This window comes from Pocillopora verrucosa, chromosome 6 (genome assembly GCF_036669915.1).
Source record: "Pocillopora verrucosa isolate sample1 chromosome 6, ASM3666991v2, whole genome shotgun sequence".
Classification (NCBI taxonomy): domain Eukaryota; kingdom Metazoa; phylum Cnidaria; class Anthozoa; order Scleractinia; family Pocilloporidae; genus Pocillopora; species Pocillopora verrucosa.
The window spans coordinates 3,410,625-3,436,978 of NC_089317.1; the positions used below are offsets into that span (position 1 = coordinate 3,410,625).

At 38.0% G+C, this 26,354-nt stretch overlaps 3 protein-coding genes across 6 annotated transcripts in view; all 3 read right to left on the minus strand.

Moving 5' to 3' along the window:
* The window catches only part of LOC131778827 (NLR family CARD domain-containing protein 3-like), an 84,464-nt gene extending 81,737 nt beyond the window's left edge, over positions 1–2,727 (minus strand). The window contains exon 1 of the mRNA XM_066168035.1: positions 2,655–2,727. The gene's annotated coding sequence lies outside the window, so the exon portion shown is untranslated. The remainder of the gene's footprint in view (positions 1–2,654) is intronic.
* A 4,998-nt stretch (positions 2,728–7,725) lies between these two features.
* Positions 7,726–9,709, minus strand: LOC136281534 (NACHT, LRR and PYD domains-containing protein 14-like). Its single transcript, XM_066168070.1, has one exon. The coding sequence runs from the start codon at positions 9,354–9,356 to the stop codon at positions 7,908–7,910; it is 1,449 nt and encodes a 482-aa protein (XP_066024167.1). The 5' UTR covers positions 9,357–9,709; the 3' UTR covers positions 7,726–7,907.
* Positions 9,710–12,709: 3,000 nt separating this feature from the next.
* LOC131780608 (NLR family CARD domain-containing protein 3-like) lies at positions 12,710–26,129 on the minus strand. 4 transcript variants are annotated; one of them, XM_066168013.1, is made up of 7 exons: positions 26,016–26,129; positions 21,330–22,048; positions 20,394–21,050; positions 19,131–19,319; positions 17,496–17,606; positions 16,549–16,647; positions 12,710–15,514 (listed from the first exon to the last, which is right to left on the minus strand). In XM_066168013.1, the coding sequence occupies exons 2-7, from the start codon at positions 22,033–22,035 to the stop codon at positions 12,909–12,911; spliced, it is 4,368 nt and encodes a 1,455-aa protein (XP_066024110.1). In that variant the 5' UTR covers positions 22,036–22,048; positions 26,016–26,129; the 3' UTR covers positions 12,710–12,908. The 4 variants fall into 4 exon arrangements, with proteins under 4 accessions (XP_066024110.1, XP_066024112.1, XP_066024111.1 ...); XM_066168015.1 differs by lacking the exon at positions 17,496–17,606; XM_066168014.1 differs by lacking the exon at positions 16,549–16,647.
* Positions 26,130–26,354: the final 225 nt, after the last annotated feature.

Genomic DNA, 26,354 nt, shown 5'->3' on the forward strand with positions numbered 1-26,354 from the left:
CCAAGGACAATTAAAACGTATTTTTCTTTTAAGTAATCTTCTTTATAGCCTAAAACGAACTTTCAAACTGTGTTAAGGTCTTTTTAGTTTTATATTTTATTTCGCCGCTATTCTTTTATTAAAAATATAGGGTTCCACAGGTTCCGCAGCCTCCACAAGTTCCACAGGTTCCACAGATTCGTGGTCTGCTGATTTACAATTTGGTAACATCCCTCGTACGTGGTCGGCTGATTTACAGTTTAGTAACATCCCTCGTACGTGGTCGGCTGATTTACAGTTTAGTAACATCCCTCGTGCGTGGTTTCATAATAGTGCTGGTGTCGGTAGTCTGTAAAGCGGATATCCAAAGACTTCCTCGTGGTTTTCATGATAGTTTGAAGATCCTATTTTTAACATGACGCCACGCAATTTTCTGACCGTGAAGTCAAGTAAACAACGATCTAAGCATGGGTGGTTCTACAGCGTGGGTTTCGTACTCGTAAGAAATGCGTACGTTTTTCGCTTCTAATTAATAAATAGAGAAGCCTTGTCTGTGCTCTGTTCTGTTGTAAAGTACGCATGAAGCGGCTAGAGCATGAAAGAGGTGAAGGGAGAAACACGAGACATAATCGAGTGTTTCTCCCCACTTCTTAAGTGCTCTAACCGCTTTCTGAGTGCTTTACAACAGAACAGAGCTCAGTCAAGGCTGCTCTATTTGTTTTACGATAAAGAATTCGTTAAATTCCCCACGCACTACTTTCAATTTTCAAAACAAACTTCATTTCCAAAGCGAACAACAGTGTCGAAAAGCATGCTCTATTATTACATAACCATTATTAGGGACAATGTCTAAAGCAAAAAATTTGGAAATTTCCCAGTTTTTTCAGGGTTAGTGGTTGTTGCTATGGTTATCGTGATCAATTCTGTGATTGGTGGATGTAGCTGAGTGAACTTAGTATGAATCGCCGCTTCGACTGTCCGATTACAGGTGTCCGATTACAGCCAACTGTCCGATTACAACTGTACAGAGTGATTAGTGAAATATAAAGAAGCTGATGCACCAATCACATCTGAGGAAATTGTAATGACTATGATTAGTAGTGTAATCAGGTTAGTTTACCCTTTCCTCAGGGTACTGTGCTACTGCATTAGATGAGGAATACTTTTCCACACATTTTTTGGCCACACCTAAAGAGTGATTTTTTAGGGGGTTTTCGTATCTGGCAAAGGTTCTTTTTGTAGAGCCCTCTAGTTTCAGGGTACACATATTAAGATTGTATTAGAATGCGTATAGTTTCTGTGGCAGAAAAACGAGTCGATGGATTTCGGGGCGAACTTGTAAAGGTAAGGGCGAACTTGTTTTTACGTTTGGAGGTGAACTTGTAATGGCGCGAAATTCATCATAAAAAAATGGCTCAGAGAGCGGAAAACTCCTTAGGTTCAAAGTTGCTGTCATCAAGCTCAAAGTCTTACTCGCCAGCCAAATATTATATTTTAGTATTCTTTGATTTTCCAACTAGTACGAAAAAGCTATTAAACTCTTCCTCCACGACTATGTCTTGCCCAAGTTTTTTCACAGGCATCACCATCTTTAGGCTAGGAATGGGGGCATACTCTCCCGAAAAATTTTGAAAAAAAAATATGAAGTTGCCATGGCATAATTTAGTCAAAGCAAACATTTCAACTGCTGGAAAGACTTTAAGGCACGTTCGAAGGGAACAAGGAGTAAATTATATTTAAAAGGATAATTAATTTCATAGTTACTTAATGAAAGCAGCAGTTTGCAAGAAGAAAAAATAGTTTCAGCTTGAGAACATAATATTAAATTTGTTTACGTGTCTCACGCTCCATGTGAAAGACTTCAGAGCTTTGATTGGGCTTTTAAGTGGGGCTGCTTACAAGCGGCAGTTTTCAGTCGTTCTGGAGTAGAGGTACATGTATCAGTTGTTCCGTATGCTCAAAATGAAGGAATGTATCATGTTATTCATAACAGGCTAGGAGTATTTACTAGAAAATTGATTTTAAACAGCTGCTTCGGAAACACATTTCCAAGTTAGAAGTCCAAATGAATTAGGTCACTAAGGTCTTTTGATCGATTTCCATCCCACGGGAACTAAAAAGCTGTTCAATGTTGAGCTAACATTAATTTAAGTAAAATAAATTTCACATGCCATGAGGCATCCGTGGTCAGATGGCCCATCAGGTAAAGCTGATGCCCTTAAAAACTAGTATATTACTTTCGCGTTTTTAATAAAAACAGGTTTTTTCGTCACGTGGTAAAAAAAGGTAGAGGAGATATTACATGTACATGTAACTTTAGAATTTTCCGAGTAAATTAACCAGATTCGGGAAATAGTAGATACTTTGTCAAACAATATCAATAATAATGAATGATCCACGAGTTTACACAATCCATATTTCATAGCTATTCACCGGGCAAATCCAGCCAAATTCGACAAAATGATTAACAAAATAAGTGAGTCAGCATCAAAAACTACAGATTATAGTGATATCAAGAGTAAGTATGAGCTTCAATTCGAAAAAATACGAGCATCTCTTCATCAAACAGGAAGTGCTGACCAAAGCACTAAGCCACGAGGGTTAAAACAAGTCCTTCTCGAGTAATAACATGGATCAAGTTGAAAAGTATGTATATTGTAGACGAATGACTTTACCTTGGCGAGAATCTTCCGCTTAGAAACGTCAAACAAGTCTTTCGAGATAGAGATCAACCGCATCCCACCCGCATCTGAACCATGCTGGAGACTTTGAATGATCTTCGGGGCTTCGCCTAGAAGGATAAGAGAGGAAGACTAGGGACGAGTTTCCGTGAGGTGCACTTCTCTACATGGTGGACTATTCAAGTTTATTATCAACAGTCAGGAGCCCATTACTCATTCATGATTAAGAGCCGTAATTTGGCTCAGATTCTTTGGCGACACCATACTATGATAACTCGTACTAATGCAGCGCGGGATGAGCCACTCAGGTCTGGAATTTCGCCCATTTTCCGCCTAAGTCAATAAATGAATCCTTCTTTGATTTACCAGCAATCGCTTAAGTTCAAATGCGATATTGCACTTGGCTGATTTATAATTCTCTTTTCACAAAAATACTATTTCTTTTCATATAAGAAGTATGAATGGCACCTCTAACAGAAGAACTTGCCAGGTGGGATGGGAGGCATGAAAGTAGTGGGAAGGGGTTGGGGGGACGAGAATCAAAAAGAGGATGCCATTTTTTTTGTAAATAAGAAGTATGAATGGCACCTGTAACAGAAGAACTTGCCAGGTGGGAGGGGAGACATGAAAGTAGTGGGGAGGGGGTTGGGGGGACGAGAATCAAAACGAGGATACCTTTTGTTTTTGTATATAAGAAGTATGAATGGCACATCTAACAGAAGAACTTGGCAGGTGGGAGGGGAGGCACAATAAGCTATACCCTTGTTTAAACAACAAAACATTAACATTTACTAGTATCTAGATGCCGAACTTTATTTAGAAAACTTGCCATCAAACCTACCATCTTACTATTTTGCGAAATGGACTATTTTCACCCTGTAATGACAACTTGACCTCTTTCATGTCACAAAAATACATTTAGACATTACAAATTAGTATATCACTAAAAATTTTGGCCTCCTCTTATTTTCTAAACCGTATCTCGCAAAATAGTAAATGTAGGAGAGTTACCATTTTTCGAAATGGGCTATTTTTTCTCTCTTTAATAACAATGGGTGCGTTCCTTTGGGAGAGTCCGGGTCAGGATTTCTGATCTGTGGTGTTCCTTTCGAGCAAATCCATTTTCAGATCAGTGATCTATCAAATCCACTCTAGACAAGGATTCACCGGATCACTGATCTGCGTGGTCTAAAGACAGATCATTGATCCAACGCGTTCCTTTGGGCGAAGGATCCGAAATTAATCATTTTGCCCTGCGATGTTCAATTTCAAACAAGTTGGTAATTCATATATTGACCGGAAAGATTGTTAGCAATCGCTCCACAAATTCTGCGATAAACGCGAAATAAAATCGATTTTGTAATGTTAAATCGATCGGCCACTGATCGCAGTCATTCAGGGTTCCCAAGTATTCATATCTTAATCAATACTTGCTTCTGTTTTAATTCCATCGTTTGAGTTTACCATGAAAAAATGTGCTGCTAGTGAATAGTGCTAATTAGTGCTGAGTGAAAATAATCCATTTCGCAAAATAGAAATTTTTCTGACATTACTACTTTGCGAAATTAATTTTGTATGGATAGCTAAAGAGGAGGTGACCGAGATCTTCGAAAATATACTAATTTGCAATATTTAAATGTATTTTTGTGACATGAAAGAGGTCACGTTGTCACTGCAAGGTGAAAATGGTCCATTTCGCAAAATAGTAACTCTCCTGTAATAACTATTTTGCGAAATATGTTTTAACACGGTTTAAGAAATAAAAGGAGGCCGAGGTCTTCGGTGATATATTTATTTGTAATGTTTAAATGGATTTTTGCGACATGAAAGAGGTCACGTTGTCACCGCAGAGTGAAAATAGTCCATTTCGCAAAATAGTAACTCTCCTAAATTTACTATTTTGCGAAATATATTTTAACACCGTTTAAGAGATAAGAGGAGGCCAAAGTCTTCGGTGATATATTTATTTGTAATGTTTAAATAGATTTTTATGACATGAAAGAGGTCACGTTGTCATTGCAGGGTGAAAATAGTCCATTTCGCAAAATAGTAACTCCCCTAAATTTACTATTTTGCGAAATATGTTTTAATACGGTTCAAGAAATAAGAAGAGGCCAAAATTTTGGTGTTATAGTAATTTGTAATGTCTAAATGTATTTTTGTGACACGAAAGACGTAACGTTGTCACCGCAGGGTGAAAATAGTCCATTTCGGAAAATAGTAACTCTTCTTAAATTACTACTTTGCGAAATGAATAAAAATCGTTCATGTTAATGAACGATTAATCCAAATTCTTTTGAAAGATATCTTTACCTTATTAGAAAATATATCTGAATTATTCCTTTAGTTTTGTTCTATCTCACCTGGTTTCGTTTCGTTTCGTTTCGCAAAATAGTGTAAGCCAACACAATGTGTGCTGGTGATCAGATGGAGCATTTCTGAGACGAAAATACATCGGAGTTGCAGACTTAAGGTTTCTTTTTTGACCAGTAACCGTGCGACTTAGAATCGTTTTAGGTTCCTTCTGTCACAAAATAATTCTGCAATTTATGATAAAGGAGTTTGCTGTTAAGCTCTGTATCATATAAGAGCCGTTTTTAGAACCTTTCACGCACCCAAAATCCCCACCCCCATCCCGAGGGATTGAACTCTCATTTTAGAAGAGCAGTGTTACTCGTATACATTATCATGTTGCATAAGAACGCAGAATCTGAGGGAGGAGTTATCCGGAGGAAGTAGGATTTATTAGAATGGAAGGGAGGAAATTATTGCCTTGTCTTGTAGTATTTTCATTAAACCCTTACCGTGTATAACTTTCAAAATGCTGTTGTGTAATTTAAGTGACGGAAGTTGTGCTCTAACAACAGAATACTTTAAAGACCTTCTGATAAGCAACAATTGGTGGATTAGGATGTATCTACACCAGGTTATTTTTGCCTGAAATAAGGTGCCAGTGTTTCATGAGAATCTTTTTGACATTCTGGTTAGCAGGGTTGAAAGTCCTAACGAACGGGAAAATCTTTTTAGATGATTTCGGTTTGTTTCTCATAGCCGTGTTGCGTGATGAGAACTGGGCATCGGCAAACACCTTTTGGACGAAGTCCTGAGGGTAGCTTCGTTCTATAAGGCGAGATAAAAATTCTTTCTTCCTTAGCTCAAAAGATTCTTTAACCGAGTTTGTTCTCATTAAGCGTAGTGCCTCTCATTTTACAAAACCCTTCTTAACCGTTTAGCCCCTAAGAGTGACTAGCATCTAATTTCTCATTTCAATATTACCCTTTATTCACGCACTAAGTTCATGAGAATTATGGAAATGATCAACAACCACAGAAGCTCTAGATCATTAAGCTAATTCTCCTTTGTCAGCACCTTAGGAAATGTATAGAGAACAGTGTGGAGAGTATGCATACTGATGTTAGGGTGTAAAGGGTTAACACTGAGAAGGTGGCGTGAAGATAACTGTGTGTATCTTGGAACGTTTGTGTCGGCTTGTAATATGTTTAAACATCAACGATTTTGCTATCGGTAAATCTCGGTCCTTTAAACACTTCAGTATCGAGAAAAACAATTTTTTTTTGATGACTGTTCATTCATGAATCTAAAGGTGGCGCGGAATGAGTTAGCAAAATCAATGAAGTTGTTGATTTCGGTTTCGGGAATGGTCCGCGCATAAAAAATGTCATCAATGTATCTTTTCCAAAGAAATGGTTTCTGTGGGCTTCTAGCTAGTTTGTAACTGTTTCTCAATAGGAGCCATGAATATGACTGCAAAAGCTACCGTCATTTTTTTCCCAAAGCTATTGCGAGTGTTTGAAAATAGTTTTTGTGGCTGAATTTGAAAGAGTTTTCTTTATGAATCAGTCATATAAGGTCTCTCAAAACTGTTGTTAGGATCGAAGGTTTGACTGATAATGCTCTTCGTACAGTTTTGACAGACGACTTTAATTCCTTCTTCCTTCCTTTAAACTCTCCATACAAGAACAAAAAAAGAATTTCTTTGTTTTTGCGCGCCGTGTCTCCATGTAGGCAATTGTGTTCCGCAGGTTGTTGAAACTCGCTTCCGTCTTAAGACGCTTAGGGGTTGGTTTTTACAAAGGCATGTCGTGGTCGTTTGGTAACTCTTAATACTTTTTGGAAGCTAGTTTTGACGAAAGCAAGTCGTCGTTTAATTCTGCACTGGCTCGTTTAGTGCGTGCCTTCACAATGGAACGTTTGGAGGCTGACTGTTTTTCTGGGGAGATGTAATTGGCGAGATCAGTAGCGTTTGGCTGTCTCTTATTTTAGCAAGTATAGCACTGACTTTTCTGTCTCCAATAGTGATCATGAGGTTCTCAGAAGAACTGTTATTGCAAACTTACTCAGTATTAAGTTCACCGTTTTTGTAAAACGCCAAACATACCACCTCAATGAAAAAAAAAACATAAATTTTTCCGTTTAATCTGTTCCCATCACCATTTTGCGTCTTTATCGAGCGGCACTAACAGAACTGACTCGAGATATTATTTTTTGAAACCAGAGATTAAATGTCCAATCTGGGAACTAATCTGAGCTTGGATACACCACGGCAACTTACTCCAAAAAGGTTAAAACCGGTGGTGCCTGCTACATAAGCTGGGTTCTCAAGTGGGAAATTTAACCTCCTAATCTATCTCTCGATCCAGGTCTCTACTTGTAATTCGTCTGGAACTTAACTTAACAAAGCTGAACAACTTAAACGAGGATGAAAAATTTTTTTCAATGATCAGTACAGTGTAATGGCGGACAGTTAAAACGAAAAATTGTTGCTTATTGAAAAAAAACAACAACAAGAAAATCATCTCTTTTTTGGCAGTACTTAGAAGGGTGTAATTTTATCAAAAATTAAATCAGAATCGGGTGAACGGGAAGACATTTTCCTCTTTTTTCTTACCTCGAGAAACTTTAACTAAATGTTCTTGTCCAAAAGCTTCCTTAGATGCCCAGTAGCCTCTCGGAAGATTACCCTCCCACCCTCCCCCGACCCCAAGTCTTACTTGTCACCACTCGAGTGGTCTACACACAGAAACCAAGTACAGTAAACAATGTCGCTAGTAAAAAAAAACCTTTATTACAAAATATTTGCGGTTCTATTTACATTAAGCGTTGTTTTTCACTCTGGTGATTAAAAATACTTCGTCTACCTGGTAAGTCTCTTTGACCCAAAATTAAGATTTGACTTGCAACTATTTATTTTGTTTAAATATAAAAATCTACTTAAAATTGATGAAACTATAAAAGATTTGGAAGAACCTCAAAAGACAGGTTTAAAGCTGGTCGGTGTCTCTGAGTTATAGCTTTAAGAACTGCACGATATTTGGAAATAAAAAACCAAGGCAGATTTAGTGTGGTTAACTTAAAGCTTGAATGCTTTAAAGCTCTACATAGACTGGCAACACTGGTATCAGTGGTAAAACTATTCCCCAGATTTAGTGTGGTTAGCTTACAGCTTGGATGCTGTAAAGCTTCAAATAGAATGGCAATACCGGTATCAGTAATGCTATTCTGCGTTAGAGTTAGTGTGTTTAGCTTACAGCTTGGATGCTGTAAAGCTTCACATAGCTGGACAACACCGATATCAGTCATAGCACTAATCCCCAGATTTATTGAGGTTAGCTTACAGCTTGGATGCTGTAAAGCTTCACATAGACTGGCAACACTGGTATCAGTGATAGAACCACCCTGCAGATTTAGTGTGGTTAGCTTACAGCTTGGATGCTGTAAAGCTTCACACAGACTGGCCACACCGGTATCAGTGATAAAACCACCCTGCAGATTTAGTGTGGTTAGCTTACAGCTTGGATGCTGTAAAGCTTCACATAGACTGGCCACATCGGTATCAGTGATAGAACCACCCTGCAGATTTAGTGTGGTTAGCTTACAGCTTGGATGCTGTAAAGCTTCACACAGACTGGCCACACCAGTATCAGTGATAGAACCACCCTGCAGATTTAGTGTGGTTAGCTTACAGCTTGGATGCTGTAAAGCTTCACATAGACTGGCCACACCGGTATCAGTGATAGAACCACCCTGCAGATTTAATGTGGTTAGCTTACAGCTTGGATGCTGTAAAGCTTCACACAGACTGGCCACATCGGTATCAGTGATAGAACCACCCTGCAGATTTAGTGTGGTTAGCTTACAGCTTGGATGCTGTAAAGCTTCACACAGACTGGCCACACCGGTATCAGTGATAGAACCACCCTCCAGATTTAGTGTGGTTAGCTTACAGCTTGGATGCTGTAAAGCTTCACATAGACTGGCCACACCGGTATTAGTGATATTAGTGGTCTCTAGACTTAATGTGGTTAACTTCCTTACTACTAATCTATTAATAACATCAACACATTCATCAGTCAAGTAAATGTAGAATAAGTTCAGTTCACACACAAGACAGTGTTCATTGTTCAATGAATTACAGACTCGTTGTATTCCAGACAGTGTTAGCTGTGATTCGCTAAGTTTTAACTCCTCAACTGTGACGAACTCATCAGAACATTTGTGTTGTGCCTCTCCAGCTTCCTCTTTATTTAGTTCACTGATAATGTCCAACACAAATGATACTCCAATGCAGTCCACATCAGAAAAAATCCTTAAAAGCCATGACGCCGTCTGAATTACAAAAGGCTTGCGGATTATTCCTGATGAATTTTTTGGAAAATTCTTTGTTTTGATACTCATTCAGACACCTCATTTGAAGATTACGATGCATAAAGGGTGAATCTAATAATTTTTCCATCAGTTTCTCGTTTCCTTCATTTGACAACACACCAGCCATGAATTGGAAAACCATTTGAGAGCATGGTTTGTATGGAACACAATTTTCCTTAACAAACCAACGAGCAGCCAAGAATTCTTGGACGGTTAGATGTGTGAAGCTAAAGTGCTTCGTGGTTGTAATCAGTGCAGTCCTGAAAGGCTGACCACAGTAAAGAAGACCGCTACCTTTCAGTTTGTTGACTTCTTCCAGCTCAAACTCACCTTCCATCTCCTTTTCATCAAAAGTTACCTTTTCTGCAAGCAGCAGTTTAGCCGCTAGTGACATCTTAAACTCCTTAATTGCAAGTGTGATAACAACCTCGAGAAACTTCATCCTGGCATCCTGGGGTTGTAAGATTGTATGTAAACGCTGGCTATTTTTAGCCCACGGTTAGGCGGGTCACCTCAACTACCTGGGTCCCCCACATTCATGTAAACAGGCCCTAGGGCAATGAAATACAGGTTGGTGGCTGATTACTATTAGCCTGGAACTTCTTCGACTGCAAAACTGAAGATAGTATTGCTTACGTATTGCAGTCGGAAAAAAAAATCGATCAAGTAATAGTGCCAGAAGGGTCCACCAAGTATATCCAGGCACCGGACGTTTCTTGGAACAAGCCGTTCAAGGCCACTTGCACTTAAAAGGAATGATTGGCTGGGTACCATGGGAATTCACGAAGAAACAGCTGCTAAAATTTGAAATTATCACCGAAAAGTACCGTTTTGGAGTGAATTCTTGAGCAGAGCTACCCACAGAGGTAATAAAAAAAACTCTCTCGAGCTGCATGTTGAACCTTCCCGTGGACGACATGATTCGCTGCCCCAAGGAAGACAGCCTTGTGGCAGTGCACGATTATTGCTTCTATCGCAGTTGCAAGTTCTGAGTAAGCAAGGCAAAAATCCCTTTGAATGTAGCGGTTCTGATTTTGAGAGAGCACATCCGTCATTATATCTTTTGGATTCGGATCATGAAGAGGACAGAGACATTGAAATTGGGTGAACTATGTTCACTTTATTTCACATTAAGTATTGCAGTAGTATTAACACGCAGATTGTGAAATTGAGGACAAGCACTAGAACGTGTTTTTGTTTTTTACAATTAAAATGGTCAGTTACCATACTATTGTTTGCAAAAAGGAAAATTGAATTTTAAATAAACGCCGCCCTCGAATAAACATCGCACTTGAATCACGAAAATTTTAATAAACGCCGCGGCGTTTAATCGAATAAACATGATAAACATGATTAGCTCTATATTTAAGAGAGCTCCTTTGTAAGAAATTTTTATAAGAGTTGTTTACAGTCTGTTGGACCAAGTTCTATCCAGCAATCTTTCGATGAAAGAATTTATAATTGGTGCCAATCCTGATCTTCCTGCAGCCAGCTAATTTCCCCAAGGTCTTGAAACAGGTAGGAAATCGACAATCATCCCTTCATATCTGGGGCTCTTCTGACTCGTCATTAAGTACTAGGCCTTTGAGGAAGTAGGCATCCGCCGGCACACATTACCATTTTAGAGTTATCCACAACAACTTTGTTTACCTCGTCCCTATTGTGTCCCCACTTCCCCCCTATTGTCAATTCCCCCCCCCCCCCCCCACCCCACAAACCTCCCGTTCAGGAAGCTTTCAGTGATCAAATTTCATTGAATGGCTCTGCAGCTCGCAACAGAAATAAAAAAACAATGCCTATGAATGTTTTTTGTCTTGGTTTTTAATGAAAGAGAGACGCTCGAAACTTTGAAGTAATGAAAATCAAAGGGCTCTTGGAGCCAGCTCATTCATGTTATGGCTTAGGTTTGAATTGATTTCTTGGACTTGCTGAATATAGGTGCAGATGAATTCGGTTTATGTGAACTTTCAAGACTTTTGGAATAAATTTTCTTTTATTTTTGGGCAGTTGTGTGATAAGAAAACTTGTGCATTGGTAGTGATGGGGATCGGAAAAAAGTTTGTGTGGGCTGGAGGTGGGATGGGCAGAGGTCATTAGGCAGACTACGCCCTCAGTTGGCTGCGATATATCTCATAACGCTGACTGCCGCAATAATTATCTATTAAATATTCCTTGCCCGTTTCTTGATATCTTTTGTTTTAAACAAAGCGGCCATTGCATTTGATTTTTAACAAAGCGGCCACAATCGTTCCTAATAGAATTTCAAGTCTTCATCTAATCTGATTTTCACATATTAATATTTGCGTAGTCACCAAACCAACGAGAGATAAAACCACCAAAAAAGTTAACAAATGGCCAGTCACGAGGGCAACGCTTCGCTTTTCCCTATGATTCTCCGGTTTCTCATGAAAACCAATGACAATATAAGACACTAAGGGGAAATCAGTATGTGTACACTTCTGAACGTTGAAAATATATCAAGTCGAAAGAAAAGTTCTGGTCTTGGTTCGCATTTTTGTCAGAAAAATGAACACATATCCGTTAAAAAGATGAATTTCTCGAATATTGCGCAGGTTAAATATTCAATAGTGGCATCCATTTACATCCACATCTACTTTTAGTAAGTTGGTAAATTCTGTAAAGACATCACGCCAACCAACTCGCGCGGAAAATGAGAATACTAAACGAGGCTTGAAAAAAATTAAGAACGATTGTGATCAAGAGACAGGCAAGGAATATTCCACAATAGTGCAAATAATCGCGAAAGATGATCGCGGAAAAGCACTTGCGTGACGCTCGGTAAGTTGTAAGATGCCATGTTATCACGTATCAGACGAAAAAACAGTACAAATTCTCAGTCTGCATTTTGTACCCGGTCTGCGGTCCGTAGTCTGCATTTTGCACAGAGTACGAAGTCATCCAAGCGCTTGTTACGGCTGGACACGGTCCTCAAATAACTCCATATTTCTCTTTGAAATATACTAATTTTTCATTGGAAAATATTCTAACTTCATTTACAATCCTCAAGCGCTTCTAAAAAGTGAAAAAAATGCCAACGTTGTCCGTTTCGCTGGCCTTGTACACAGAGTGCGAAGAGATCCAAGCGTGACACTAAGAAAATTTTCACCAGACACTACCGGACACGGTCTTTAAATAACTAGACGTCCGGCAGTCTGATATTTTTCCATATTTCTCTTTGGAAAATACCAGTTTTTATTGGAAGTATTTTGTCTTCATTTAGAATCCTCAAGCGCTTCTAAAAAGTGAAAGGCGTTGCATCAAGGTTGAAAATGGACCTTTAACTTGTAACTGTAGGATAAAAAGAGGCTCCGAAAACAACAGTGAAATAAACAAATTCTCCCAGAGTACCATTCTTTTTTATTACGATTGATTAAGTATGCATCATTGCAACAAGATTTCTTTTCCAGATTGCAGGAAAATGCGTTTCTGGGAGACTTATATTTTAAAAAATTTCCCGGGGGAGCATGCCCCCGGACCCCCCTAGAGGTTCGGGCCTTCGGCCCTCAATTTTCTAGGAAACCTGCCTACTTTAAAGGCAGTGCCCTTTTACTTCAAATTTGTTTAATTTAGCGTCTTGTTGACTATGATTGCCTCAGCAATACATGTAGCACCCGCAGCACTAATACCATTCCCAGACGAATCCAAATTGGTTAGCGTCTTGTTCACTTTCATTGCCTCAGCAATACATGTAGCACCCGCATCACTAATATCATTGAGAGACAAATCCAAATTGGTTAGCGTCTTGTTCACTTTGATTGCCTCAGCAATACATGTAGCACCCGCATCACTAATACCATTACCTCGCAAATCCAAATTGGTTAGCGTCTTGTTCACTTTCATTGCCTCAGCAATACATGTAGCACCCGCATCACTAATACCATTGTTGTCCAAATCCAAATTGGTTAGCGTCTTGTTCACTTTGATTGCCTCAGCAATACATGTAGCACCCGCATCACTAATACCATTACCTCGCAAATCCAAATTGGTTAGCGTCTTGTTCACTTTGATTGCCTCAGCAATACATGTAGCACCCGCAGCACTAATACCATTGTTGTGCAAATACAAATTGGTTAGCGTCTTGTTCACTTTGATTGCCTCAGCAATACATGTAGCACCCGCAGCACTAATACCATTCCAAGACAAATCCAAATTGGTTAGCGTCTTGTTCACTTTGATTGCCTCAGCAATACATGTAGCACCCGCATCACTAATATCATTGAGAGACAAATCCAAATTGGTTAGCGTCTTGTTCACTTTGATTGCCTCAGCAATACATGTAGCACCCGCATCACTAATACCATTACCTCGCAAATCCAAATTGGTTAGCGTCTTGTTCACTTTGATTGCCTCAGCAATACATGTAGCACCCGCATCACTAATACCATTCCAAGACAAATCCAAATTGGTTAGCGTCTTGTTCACTTTGATTGCCTCAGCAATACATGTAGCACCCGCATCACTAATACCATTGTTGTCCAAATCCAAATTGGTTAGCGTCTTGTTCACTTTGATTGCCTCAGCAATACATGTAGCACCCGCAGCACTAATATCATTCCCAGACAAATCCAAATTGGTTAGCGTCTTGTTCACTTTGATTGCCTCAGCAATACATGTAGCACCCGCAGCACTAATACCATTGTTGTGCAAATACAAATTGGTTAGCGTCTTGTTCACTTTGATTGCCTCAGCAATACATGTAGCACCCGCATCACTAATACGATTCCGAGACAAATCCAAATTGGTCAGATTCAATCCAGTTCCAAACGACTTCAATAAATGCGAGTGAAAATCACTTTTTTCTCTTTTGCATTCGTTGATGGCCTCCAATACAATTTTTGCACCACGGCCTTCATTTTTGTTGACTTTATTTGTTAAACTCTTTACAAGAGCCACAACCTGTTCATCGCATTTCATGGCCAAAATTCCACATGAAAACAAAAGTATTTGTTTAAGTTCAACGAAATACCTTGGATCGGAAACTAGTTCTTCAGGTTTCATCTCCTTGCTTTGAATCTGAGAAGAAATGAAGAATGCTGCAAAGAATTCTTGAAAACTTTTATGTAAGAAGGCATAGTGCAGTGTTTGTCTCAGTTTGCTGCCACCAGGCTGCACTGACAGAAATCCAAATTCAGTCAGGTCTTTTGCATGGTTTCTCAATTCACTTTCATTAAAATCTAACTTATCGTCAAGTAAACCATTCAACGCTACCTTTCCAAGGTGATTCAATTGTGGTTTGTAATGGTTTGTCAAGTCTTCGATCTTTTCTAGTAGTCCCTTCCTTTTTCTATATCTTCTCAAAACACATTCAACCATATCCAAGTACAGTTGAGCTCTGCTTTCGGGGAGTGTGCCCTCAAACTCTTCGCATAAAAGGCAAAGAAGTGCTGTGTTTAGAGGATTGGCCGCTATTTCTCTCAGGTTTTTATCTCGCGACATCCGTTGCGAGAGCTTGGTGGCTAAATCCGTCCTTTCTTTAAAGTACTTGGTGACAAATCCTTTCACATGCTCTTCAGTAAATCCTTCGATCTGAAGCAGCACGTCACAACATTTTCTCACCTCTTTTCCAGCTTCGTGTCTTGCTGTTGCAACTAGGTGGCATTTGGGGAGCACTCTTCCTTCAATTAATTCGGAAAACATCGACAATTTACTGGACGGTAACTCATCCAATCCATCCAATATCAATAAAATGCTGGACTGATTTTCACGAATAAAACGACAGAATTGTTGTTTGACTTCTTCATCGATGTCTCGGGGCAGAAGCTGATCATCAATAGCTTCCCAAACGTCAGAATGGATATCTCGACATTTCAGTAACAATACCACTTTAAATGCTGTTGAGCCGCAGCCCTGAGGTTCTTGCTGTTTTGTGGCCCAGTCGTAGGCGTACTTTTTACAATAGGTGGTTTTTCCCATACCAGGTTCTCCTTCAATCAACACTGTTCTCGGCGCTGAACACTCTTCATACGGGTCTAGTATTGACGACATGTCAACAAATACGTTACTGATTTCTCCTCTCGTTTTCTTTCTTCTGACCACTTTGAGCCTTGTAAAAATATTTCCAAGAAAAAACTGAAACTCTTCACACCATGGAAATGGTGAGAGCCATCCCTCGCGAGTCTTGTAAAGCTGGCGAATTCCATTGATAAGCTCAGTCGGATCAAAAATACCTAGCAGTAGCAAAATAAGTAAGAAATCTAATGAATGCAGCATTAAAAATTGTGGTGCCTCTCTGCTATTCGGCACTGGATTTAAATAAGTGAATGAGTACGATACCGTTGCCAAAGAAATTACTTGGACGATGCAAAAAGCTTTTAGTGTATGATTCATGCTTACTGATTAAAAGCCATTTAGATTATGAATTGAGGTAAACCTACTCTGTTTGTTCGGCTGACAGTGAAACTCTGTCGTAAAATAAATTACTTGGGAGATAAATATTCATATCATTGGAGCCGTAGTCTGAGAAAGGCTTTTTCGGGATATACCGAGACTACGAACAAATAAATGGAAACCAAACAACGCCTTTGTGCCTTCTTTGTCACGCGGTTTCATCAAAAGTGCTGCAGAAAACCGGGGACTCGCCTGCGATGAAGTGGGAGGTTTTTCCTACAGTCTTTTCCTTAGGAACCTATTTTACTCAAGACGATCTTCATTCAACTATTTTCCCATGTAGAATTGAATACTCCACAATATGAGCGCAGGAAGGGTTTAGTTATTTTATTCAGAAATATGCGGATTACATCTAATGCTACTAGGTATTCGGCACTGAATTTAAATTAGCGAACGAGAATACGACACCACTGCCAAAGAAATTACTTGGACGATGAAAAAGGTATCAATGTATGATTCATGTCAATTTACTGACCAAAAGCTATTTGGCTTGTAAATGCAGTGGAACCTGCTCTGTTAATTTCTAACATCGAGCCAATGTTAATGCCAATGTTTTCGTTAAAACTGTACTTCTTTTTATTTCGTTCTCCACTCTAATCAAAATATAAAGTTTTCCAGGCTAATTATGGGTGAAAGTTTGAACAATTGGAGGGAATGAAAGCACACCGTAGAGATTATTCCAGAGATTGTCTAAATTGAAAAACTGAATCTCTTTAACATAGGATGATCTCTACCTCTCTCACATACAGGCCATGTTGACTACGGCGAAATTTGCGGTTAAGCAGGATAACTTTTATTGTGTAATTCAACTGACCTTCATCCTTACTTTCTCCCACTGAGGCTGTCAAAGTACACAGCTTTTCCTTCACTTCTTTCAGTTCGCTGTCCATCTTTATCATTTTCTCAACAGACCCTTTCGTGGAATAACATTGGAACTTTTAGTCCGAGTGAGAGTCACTTTATTCATTAAAAGTTAACTAAATAGATCCTTTTCCCTTCCTCTGTTGTTGTTGTTGTTGTTTTTAAATTTTATACAATATTCGAAAAAACTTATGGCTCGGCTATAGCGGTTTCTTATAGTGAAACTCGGGAGATAAATTTTGATATCATTAGAGTCGATAGTCTGAGTAAGATTTTTGTCGGTAAAAAAGACCATTGTAGGAACTAATTAAAAAAAAAACAAAGAACGCTTTTCCGCCCTCGTTTTCACGTCGTTTAATCATAGAAAAAGGAAAACGCTGGAACAAACCAGAGGTCCGGCTGCAATGCATTGTGAAGTTTCGTTCACAGTTTTTCGCACGGGAAAATTAAAATAACCACATACGCCTTCTCCTACCCCTTTTTACTAACACAGCCCTCATTCAGAAATTTTTTCCATGTAAAATGGAATACTCTACAAAAAATTTGAGTGGAGGAAGGATTGCATTAGTCTGTTCAAGAATATGCAGGTAAAATCTAACGAATTAGGAAGTTAGATTCATTATGTCCTTAACAAAAGTAAAACTAAAATAAGGCAATAACCCTTCTCGGCCAAATGTGTATGAGTGCTGTCAGAAAGCTATCCAATCTGAGAGGTAACCTGAGATTCCGTGCCATCCCATTCATCCCACACATTACCTAGTATCTTCATTTAGGTTTAACCTAGTAGCCAAGGCGTGCTCTTACAACAATACATTACCTGAAAAGTGTACTCAAGTTAACGGAACGGAATCCCTATTGATAGTTCAGTTTATCTGTGAGTAGCTATTTCTAGCAACCAACCTTCATCTGTGCTTTTCTCCACTGTGGTCGTCAGGCTACAAAGCGTCTCTTTAACCTCCTTCATTTCAATCTCTATCTTCTCAGTTGTGTCTCTGAGGTCACTTAGCGAATCTGCATTAGTAAGAAAGATAAGCGCAATTTCATAAGCACATTTACATCACAAATTCACATAAACGTGCAGATAAACAATGATACCTATGTCAATATCTACTCGATTCTGAACAGATCAAACTCAATAAGACGCTTAGAAATCACAAAAGTGCACTCCAGCAGTTGTACACGAGTACTCACGAACAGACGAAGATACTGCCGATGAAAACACAGTCTGGACATTTGGGTTTAATTCTTAATTTTTCACATGAGGTGAGCGACCTCATTTTTCGACCTTATGTGACCTCATGTAATGAATGTACTAGACCTACGGTATTTCTGTGAACATAAGCCTTTGTTTTATCATCTAGACTTAATCCCCTATCGTTATTGAAGCTACCAAAGAAATATTTATTTTTTGGTGAATATTTTTGTCCGACATACTTTTCCTATGTCGAAAAGTAGCATCAAAACAAAGACAGTTTTAACAATGACTGATATGACACAATCTACTGAGCTTCAAGCTTTTAAAAGACCAAAGGATGGTTATAAAGTTACTGTAAAAATTTCCTTGTGTATTTGTGTTGTTCTATCTTGAGACGAACTCAAAGTCCGGCAAAATTTACTTGATAGCGACTATGAAATGTACATGGTGCGCCTACTTGTCGCCACCGTTAATTGGCGTAAATCACTACAATTTGTGCAAAGTCTAACATAACACTCTTACCTTGTTTATTTATGATTTTATTAGCTGCTTCGATGATCACGTTAATCATGCTCTACCACGTTCCAGTCAGATTTGAGTTTCAGTTTATTTATCTTCTCTAACTTATTATATCAGTGCGTGACAAGCGTGACAGAGAAATTCAAAGGACAAAAGGAGGGGAAACAAATTTGGGTGACTTGCCGCTGTTTGTTTGATGCATGCTGACATTAGCTCTTAAGAAATTTACCTACAATCTGATTTATTTGTCTCAATCTACTAACATGTCAGGTTCCATAAAGGGTTAAAAAAAAACAACAACAAACACAAAACACAGAACCATAAACATATGTGCTGGTATTTATCACCTCCCTTTCCATTCCAATAGTTTCACCATCAAAATACAGTCACACATGTAGTACTGGATTAATCAATTTTTTTAGTTTAAAACAATTTGATTTGTTTCTTATTGGCCCAGGAACATATATCAAATCACTTCAAATCACTTTGGCAGATGTCATTAGCCTCTGAATTTTCCATATTTTGGTGGTGGTGTTACATAAACCAAGCTAACTATAGAAAACAGGCCAGTTCACGTAGCTCATGGAGTGAATTGTCATTCATCATTACATCACTCAATTTAACCACAAGTTTTTCTCCCATCACCTTTAGCCACTTACTGGTATGTAAACTCAAAATAAGGGTAACTTAATTTCCTCTTTGTCAACTATTACTGATTAAATCATGTTGATTTATAATTCATACAAAAATATGCTGAGGGAACTTAGATCTAAGTCAGACCTATCCTTGTAAAAAGAGAAGATTGAGACAGGAAGCAATACCTGCATTAAAATGAGGCCAATCTTGGAATATGACTGGATCATTCAAAATGTTGGCCACAACAGAAGCTGCCATAACACAGGCAATTTCATTCCATTTCTTACTTGAAGAGTGCGTTTCATCTACAAAGTCTTTGATGCCCTTGACTACCACCCATTCTGTCTTAAAATCATGGGCTGCTGCATACACTCCTAAAAAACAAAACAAATAAACAGTAATGTCTGTTAACTATATCTTAAGCTTATTTTCTTCGCATCTTTAAAATACATGTAATTGTTCAATCAAAGCTCACAAAGAGTCACACTCTAGCTGCACTCTTGCTGTTGTAAACATGCACATTGCAGAAAGACATTAGTTGGAACACAAACCTAATTTTTTTCAACCAGTAATCAAAAAAAATTGTACACTGAGACTGTAAAACTATTCTTCAGGCTTCATCTTGTTTCATATAAAGTAACTTTCAATATTTTTCAAAAGACAAGTTTTGTCAGTTAGAGTTAACCCTTTCACTCCTAAGATCTCTTTAATGATCCTCTTTAACACTTTAACTCCCAAGATCTGATTGTTAATTCTCCCTTCTAGCTGCTACACATTTCCTTGTAAATTGGTTACAAAAAAATTGGATGTTTTATCAAGGTAATTTTATCTTTTATCTGATGAGTTTCAGTATTCTCACTACCTGTTTGCTGGATAACGTATGGATATTATAGGGAGAAGTTACATGTTAATCACTTCTAAGAGTTAAAGGGTTAATGTATGTCATAAAATTCCTATGATGTTAGTTAGGAGAATTTAGTTTTGGATCAACCAATAATCCCCTAATTCACACTTTTTTCTTTTCCCATTACTTGTCTGATTAATATCATATTGAAACTGTAAGGAGAAATTCTATCTTGGTCACTCATGGGAGTTTCAGGGTTAACAGGGACTGTGATACTATTCCTCAACTCTCAAACTATTGAACAAGATACTTTCTACATTTTTCATGTGACAAATTTGAAATAATTCATGACATCCTAATGGAGCAAATTCAATCTAGTTATCCAGAAGAAGTCTCAGTCACCTTCACCTGTGAAATAATCTTCTCACCCAGCCAAACATCAAATCACTTTAAATACAAGATACACAATTCCTGCAAATTTGGCATGTTATATGGTGTATGCTTGGACCAGCAGAGACAATACCAGAGCAGTGTTTTTCAAAACATTTGCTACATGTGCAAAAGTGCTTGGCTCATCAATTATTTGTATTATTATGATTCTCACCTCCACCCTCCATTTCAACTGCAATTGCTTCAGGATGTTTCCTAATCATATCTCTGTTTGCCTCTGAGATACTCAGAACCACTCCATCACAGTACACTTTGGCATTATATTCATCAGCATTTTGTAAAGGTGCCTTCCACCCATCAGCCACATGTTTGATCAGGTTACCAATATCTCTGCTGGGGGGAGTTTTGTATACAGCTGTTATCAGCTTTGCTGAAACAACCACATCTCCTAACTTGACCTTTTTGCTATTCAAACCACTGCAGGCACCAACAGAAAAGATAGCCTTGGGTCTCAGTACTGAGATGGCATCTTTTGAAACTGACAAAGAACCCTGAGGAACATCAGGACCTTTGGAGCACCTCATCAATGCAATTTTCATTTTCTTTCCTTGATCATCACCCATGCACCCAAAGTACACAGGGCCAGTGCTGATGTGGTAACTCTTAAAGGGTTCCTTCAGGTAGGCAAAACAACTTAAGAACTCACAGTCCTCCACTGCTAATAAAACAATATCAACAGGAAGTTCAACAGTTTCCCAAGAAGAAGAGATTGCTGGAAGATCACACAACTTTGGAAGTTTCACAATGAGCTCTGGTGGGCTGCCATTGCCATTCTCTGCTGATGTATTTTCCCCTGGCATTAATACTGTCTCTGAAAAAGAAGGTTGTAGTTTTTGTATGTGAAAGTTACTTTAATTACTGAAATAAAAATCAAAAGATAAAAAAGATGAAGACAAAAGCAAATTATGGATGTAACAGTTGACTTAGCTTAAGGTAATAAAGATTCACAACTTCAATAATGCATAATTGTGACTTTTAAAAAAAATCTGCTGGAAATTCATTTCATCTAACAATCCAGTATGACTTCATTATTGACTCAACAAATTTAAGTTAATTTAAAACTCAGGTTTGAAAAAAGAATAACACACACCTCTCTCCCATGAATTTTGTTCAGAAATGTCAAAGGAATTTTCCATGTCCCCTTCCTTCCTGGCCTTTTTCACAATTTTGTCTTCATGCACTTTGTCTGTGATACGGTCATCATCTTTCAACCACTCTCTCAGAAGCTCTTGGTAGTGTTCTTCAAGATCAGCATCCATACAGTGGAGTGTAGGATCATTTATGACTTCCTCATAGCAGGTCCCTCCAATACGCAGAAAAGTGTCTTTGATGTTGTTCCAGTACAAACTGAAGGTTGGATCATCAACTGAAGCATTAGCAGCATAACTGAAAACTCTGTCCCTGAAAAACTTGATGCGAGTGATGTCAGCTTCTGGAGAGGTGTCTGATCCTGGAGGAAGGTTATTCCGGCCAGAGGCAGGGAAATTCAGACCAAAGATATTCCTCAAAAGAAATAGCAGTAAGGAGGTGTCAAAGTTCCCTGAGGAAACTGATGTTTTGGAGACAGGATACAGTTTCCCCCACTGGAAGGTAGTCAGGACTCTCTTCTTTCGCAATGTTTGTAGTTTGGCATGGTTTTTGGGATTAGTCAGAACTGCATGAAGGTTTTCTGGTGGACATACCCGGTCAAAGATCTCCCTTAGCATAAGTGATCCAACTTCAACAAGAAGGCGACAGAGCTGGGCATAATTAGAGGTCTCCTTGGTAGAAGGTTGTGATGGGGTGGCAGAAGCCATGAAATCAAGTCCTCTGTAAAGAAATGCTTGTAATTAATACATGGAAGGCGACATTTATAGAGCACACACAAAAATTATTACTTTATTCTAACTTTGCAACACCAGAATATTACAGCACTCAAACAATGAGTTAAATATCATGCAACAGATATATAAAATAAGTTTGCTGCATCTTCCATTTTAACCCTTTAACCTCTAAGAGCTGTGATTGGCTTCTAATTTCTCCTTACAGTATCATCCTTGAATCAAATGTATGAGTCACAAGAATGAAGGAGATCATCAAAAATTTAAAAAGTTCCTGATTCTCACATCACACTTTATCTATTTTTCTCATATTCAATATATATAGTACAAGATATTCCTTTGACTTGTAGATAGCAGATGCTAATCCAGGCAGGGCAATTTTTTATTATTTTTTTTTATTATAGGGTTACTGTCAACAAAATCAGGTGCCTTCCAGAAAAATCATCCTAATCGTACTACTATTAAAGATCATGGCTAGTTTCATCAAAGATGAAGTCAAACGGTGCACAGAAAACTTTCATGCACTATATTACACATGTGATTAGATTGCAACAGAAACCTCAGAAAAAATACATCACAGTAAAGCTTATAAAGTAAAGATAATAGAAATAGCAAACCTTTTCACAGTTTTTGGTTTGGTAGGCACATGTAAGCACTTAAACACAACATTGACGGTGTTTGCTTTACTGAATTCACAGCCTCCACATTACCCCAGACCTCAAAACAAACTGGACAGTAATAAATTCAAAATTTAAAAAGTTTCTGAATTTCTCATGTCACACTTTATCTATTTTCTCATATTCAATATACAAAATACTCCTTTGACTTGCAGATAGCAGGTGCTAATCCAGGCAGGGCAATTTTTTACTTAATATTTCTGTTAACAAAATAGGGGGCCTTCCAGGCTAACAAGGTGTCTGAGGCAATTTCCATATTCTTATTAGTTCCTGAGAAAATCTATTGTGACGTTGGACAATGGGAAATATTGCGTGTGTCAATGTGGTCATGCTGCTGACCAATGAAACACAACATGAAAGCCCCTGGCGAGCCTCCTGACAAAGAGCTCCTTTAAAACTTGAAAGGTCATTTCATGAAAAGGAAATGTAAATTAAACATAATTCAAACATCATCAAGCAAGCTGGGGCCACGGAAAATGAACAACTTAACTTCAATTTCTTTGGCTTGGGCTCTCTCTACCAACTTTTAGTTGACTGTTTTAGGCTATTTGATGAAGCCTCCTTTGATTCAACATTTTGCAAAATGTGCTAGAGATTCCCAGAGAATATGCAGTGCAAGATGTGATGTAAACAGTATATGCAAATTGAGATCCTGGATGAAAGCCTGCAGAAAACATCAACACTCTGCTGGAGCCCTTTTTGTTTATGACACCTTTTGTTCTACAGGACAGGTTTCCTAAAACATTCTTTCAGCTGTGTCTTGCCTCCTTTCTAAGATTTTTGTTTGGCAAATTAAGCTTTTAAGTGGTTAAAACTAGTTTCTCTGACTAACTTAAGAGAAAAAATGAGATTTTGAACATTTTAAGCAGATTTTATTGACAGTAAATAAGAAAATACTTCATAAAAAAGATTAAAAGATACACAAGAAAAGAAAAAGGAAAATGAAAGACATTCATTGTAAAAGATAAAAAGTTGTTGAGTATCTAAGTGCACTAAAGATATTGTACAACGGCAAGTTTAATTTGTTTCAATTTTGCAGTGTTTGAATTTAACCATTATCTCATCAGGCTTGAAAGAAGAATTTTCAGTCCCTAGAATATTGAGACCAGCTCTTTTGTTTCTTTTTAGAAGGATTTCTTTGAAAAATTTTTCTATTCGTTAAGCATCTCATTCCAGATTTTGACACCTGCATGGAGTATTTAATTCTAAAGAGTAGTGATGTTGATGAGTAAGTATAGATGTAATGATATTGTTTAATGTTCTCACAAAAATTTTCATGATGATAGATGGTGCTCTGTTGTTATCATTTGAACATCAAGCTTTAATTTACATACAGCTAGCTTCCCAATAGAGGAAGGCAATAGGTAGAATTTTTGCATTTATAAATAAGGAGAGAGCATGTTCTTTTCTGTCAGGAAAGTAGATTAAACACAATACTTGCTCTTGGAGACAAATTTTGTTTACAGTATATTTTTTGGATGCATTGCCTCAAGCAGTGACTTAATAGTTATATTGGGTAAAATTAAGGATTTATAGATATTTAGGAGGACAGATGATGGAACAAAGTATCCTAGCTTAGCAATCATTTGTATGGTCTTTCTTATTTTAGCAATAACACAGTCAACACAGTTTTTCTAAGAAAGGTTTTCATCGATTAAACACTTATTAAATAATAAATGTAGCTCTTATATTCTAAACTGACTTTTCTATTTGTTTCACTATCAAATATACTTCTTTGACAAATTCTCCTTGTCTGTTCCATAGGAAATGTAAAGAGAACAGTGTGGAGAATATGAATACCAATGTCTTAGGGTGTTAAAGGTTAAAAGTCAAATGGAGTAGGGGGGAACCCACACAATTCCACAACACTCACACTACACATCCTCCCTTTGCTACCTTCAAGACTGAGATTATCACCTGCATATTAGCCTTCAAATGGGATGCAGCAGGCATCACCATCCTTAGAGGAAATGGGGGCATACTACCCCCGAAAACTATGAAAAAGAATATGAAGTTGCTATGGAATACATTAGTCTAAGCAAACATTTCCACTGCTGGAAAGACTTTGAAGCAAGTCAGAGGGAACAAGGAGTAAATTATATTTAAAAGGATAATTAATTTCAAGTTATTTAACGAAAGCCGTGATTTGCTGTAAGAAACAATAGTTTCAGCTTGAGAACATAAAATTAAATTTGTTTTCATGAGACTCACACTCAATGTGAAAGACTTGAGAGCTTTGACTAGCGCTTTTAAGTGGGGCAGCTTATAAGCAGCAGTTTTCAATGTTTTTGGAGTAGAGGTACATGCATCAGTTGTTCCTTTCGCTCAAAATTAAGGAATGTATCATGTTAATCACAGCAAGCCAGCAGTAAACTAGAAAATTGATTTTCAACAACTACTTTGAAAATATATTTCTAGTTTGGAAGCACAAATGAATTCGGCCACAACGGTATTTTGATCGATTTTCATCCCACGGGAACTGAAAAACTGTTCAATGTTTTGCTAGTATTAATTGAAGTAAAATAAAATTTTTACGGCATCAGGCATCCACGATCTGATGGGCCACCAGGCAAAGCTGATGCCCTTCAAAAAGTTGACTGTAATTTTCAGGATTTCAGTCAGAATATGTTTTTCATGAGTTACGAGAGACGGAGGAGATACAGTATTATATATAATAATGAATGTAAAAACATTATGTGTTGGTCTCACCAAAAATAAGCGAATGGTTGGCGAATACGAAGATGTCTCAAAAAAACATGCAGAAGGTGCTAATCCACGAGTTAAAACCATTTGTCTTTTAAAACACATATTTTTCAGCTGGAAGTCGAGCGAATTCAGCCAGATTCGACAAAATGATAACAAATAAGTGAATTAACATCACAAACTACCGAATAAAGCGATGTCAATAATAACTATGAGCTCTAGTTCGAAAAATACGGCCATCTATTTCACTAACAAGCAGAAGGTGCTGACAGGAGCACCTAAATCCACGAGTCAAAGCCATTCGTCTTTTAAAATACATATTTAATAGCTACCAGCCGAGCGAATCAAGCCAAATTCGACAAAATGATAACAAATAAGTGAATCATCATCAAAAACTACTGAATACAGTGACCTCAAGAGTAACTATGAGCTCCAATTCGAAAAATACGAGCATCTCTTCAACAAACAGGAAGTGCTGACCGAAGCACTAAGCTACGAGGGTTAAGACAAGACCCTCTATAGCAATAACATGAATCAAGTTGAAAAGTATGTATATTGGTAAACAAATGACTTTACCTTGGCGAAAATCGTCCGCTAAGAAACGTCAAACAAGTCTTTCAAAATAGAGATCAACCACATCCTACCCGCACCTAAACCATGTTAGAAACTCCTGTACGAATAGTCTTCGGGCTTTTGCTTAATGCGAGAAGGATAACCGAGGAAGACTAGAAACGAGTTTCCGGGAGATTCAATTCTCTATATGGCGGACTATTCAATTTTCTAATAAACAGTCAAGCGACGTTGCCGAACAAGACACGTACCTTACTCCGATAATTACTGATTAAAAGCCGTAATTGTGACCAACTCGAAAGCTTATTAGCTACTTTGGTCACTGTACACGATTAAATATTCTTT

Excerpts from the sequence above, each read along its gene's own strand:
- LOC136281534 (XM_066168070.1), bottom strand. The coding sequence starts at position 9,356 with ATGAGTATCAAAACAAAGAATTTTCCAAAAAATTCATCAGGAATAATC.
- LOC131780608 (XM_066168013.1), bottom strand. The coding sequence starts at position 22,035 with ATGGCTTCTGCCACCCCATCACAACCTTCTACCAAGGAGACCTCTAAT. Across the intron at positions 21,051-21,329 it reads ACAAAATTCATGGGAGAGAG|AGACAGTATTAATGCCAGGG; the intron begins GTGTGTGTTATT and ends CTTCTTTTTCAG. Across the intron at positions 17,607-19,130 it reads TTGGCCTCATTTTAATGCAG|ATTCGCTAAGTGACCTCAGA; the intron begins GTATTGCTTCCT and ends TTACTAATGCAG.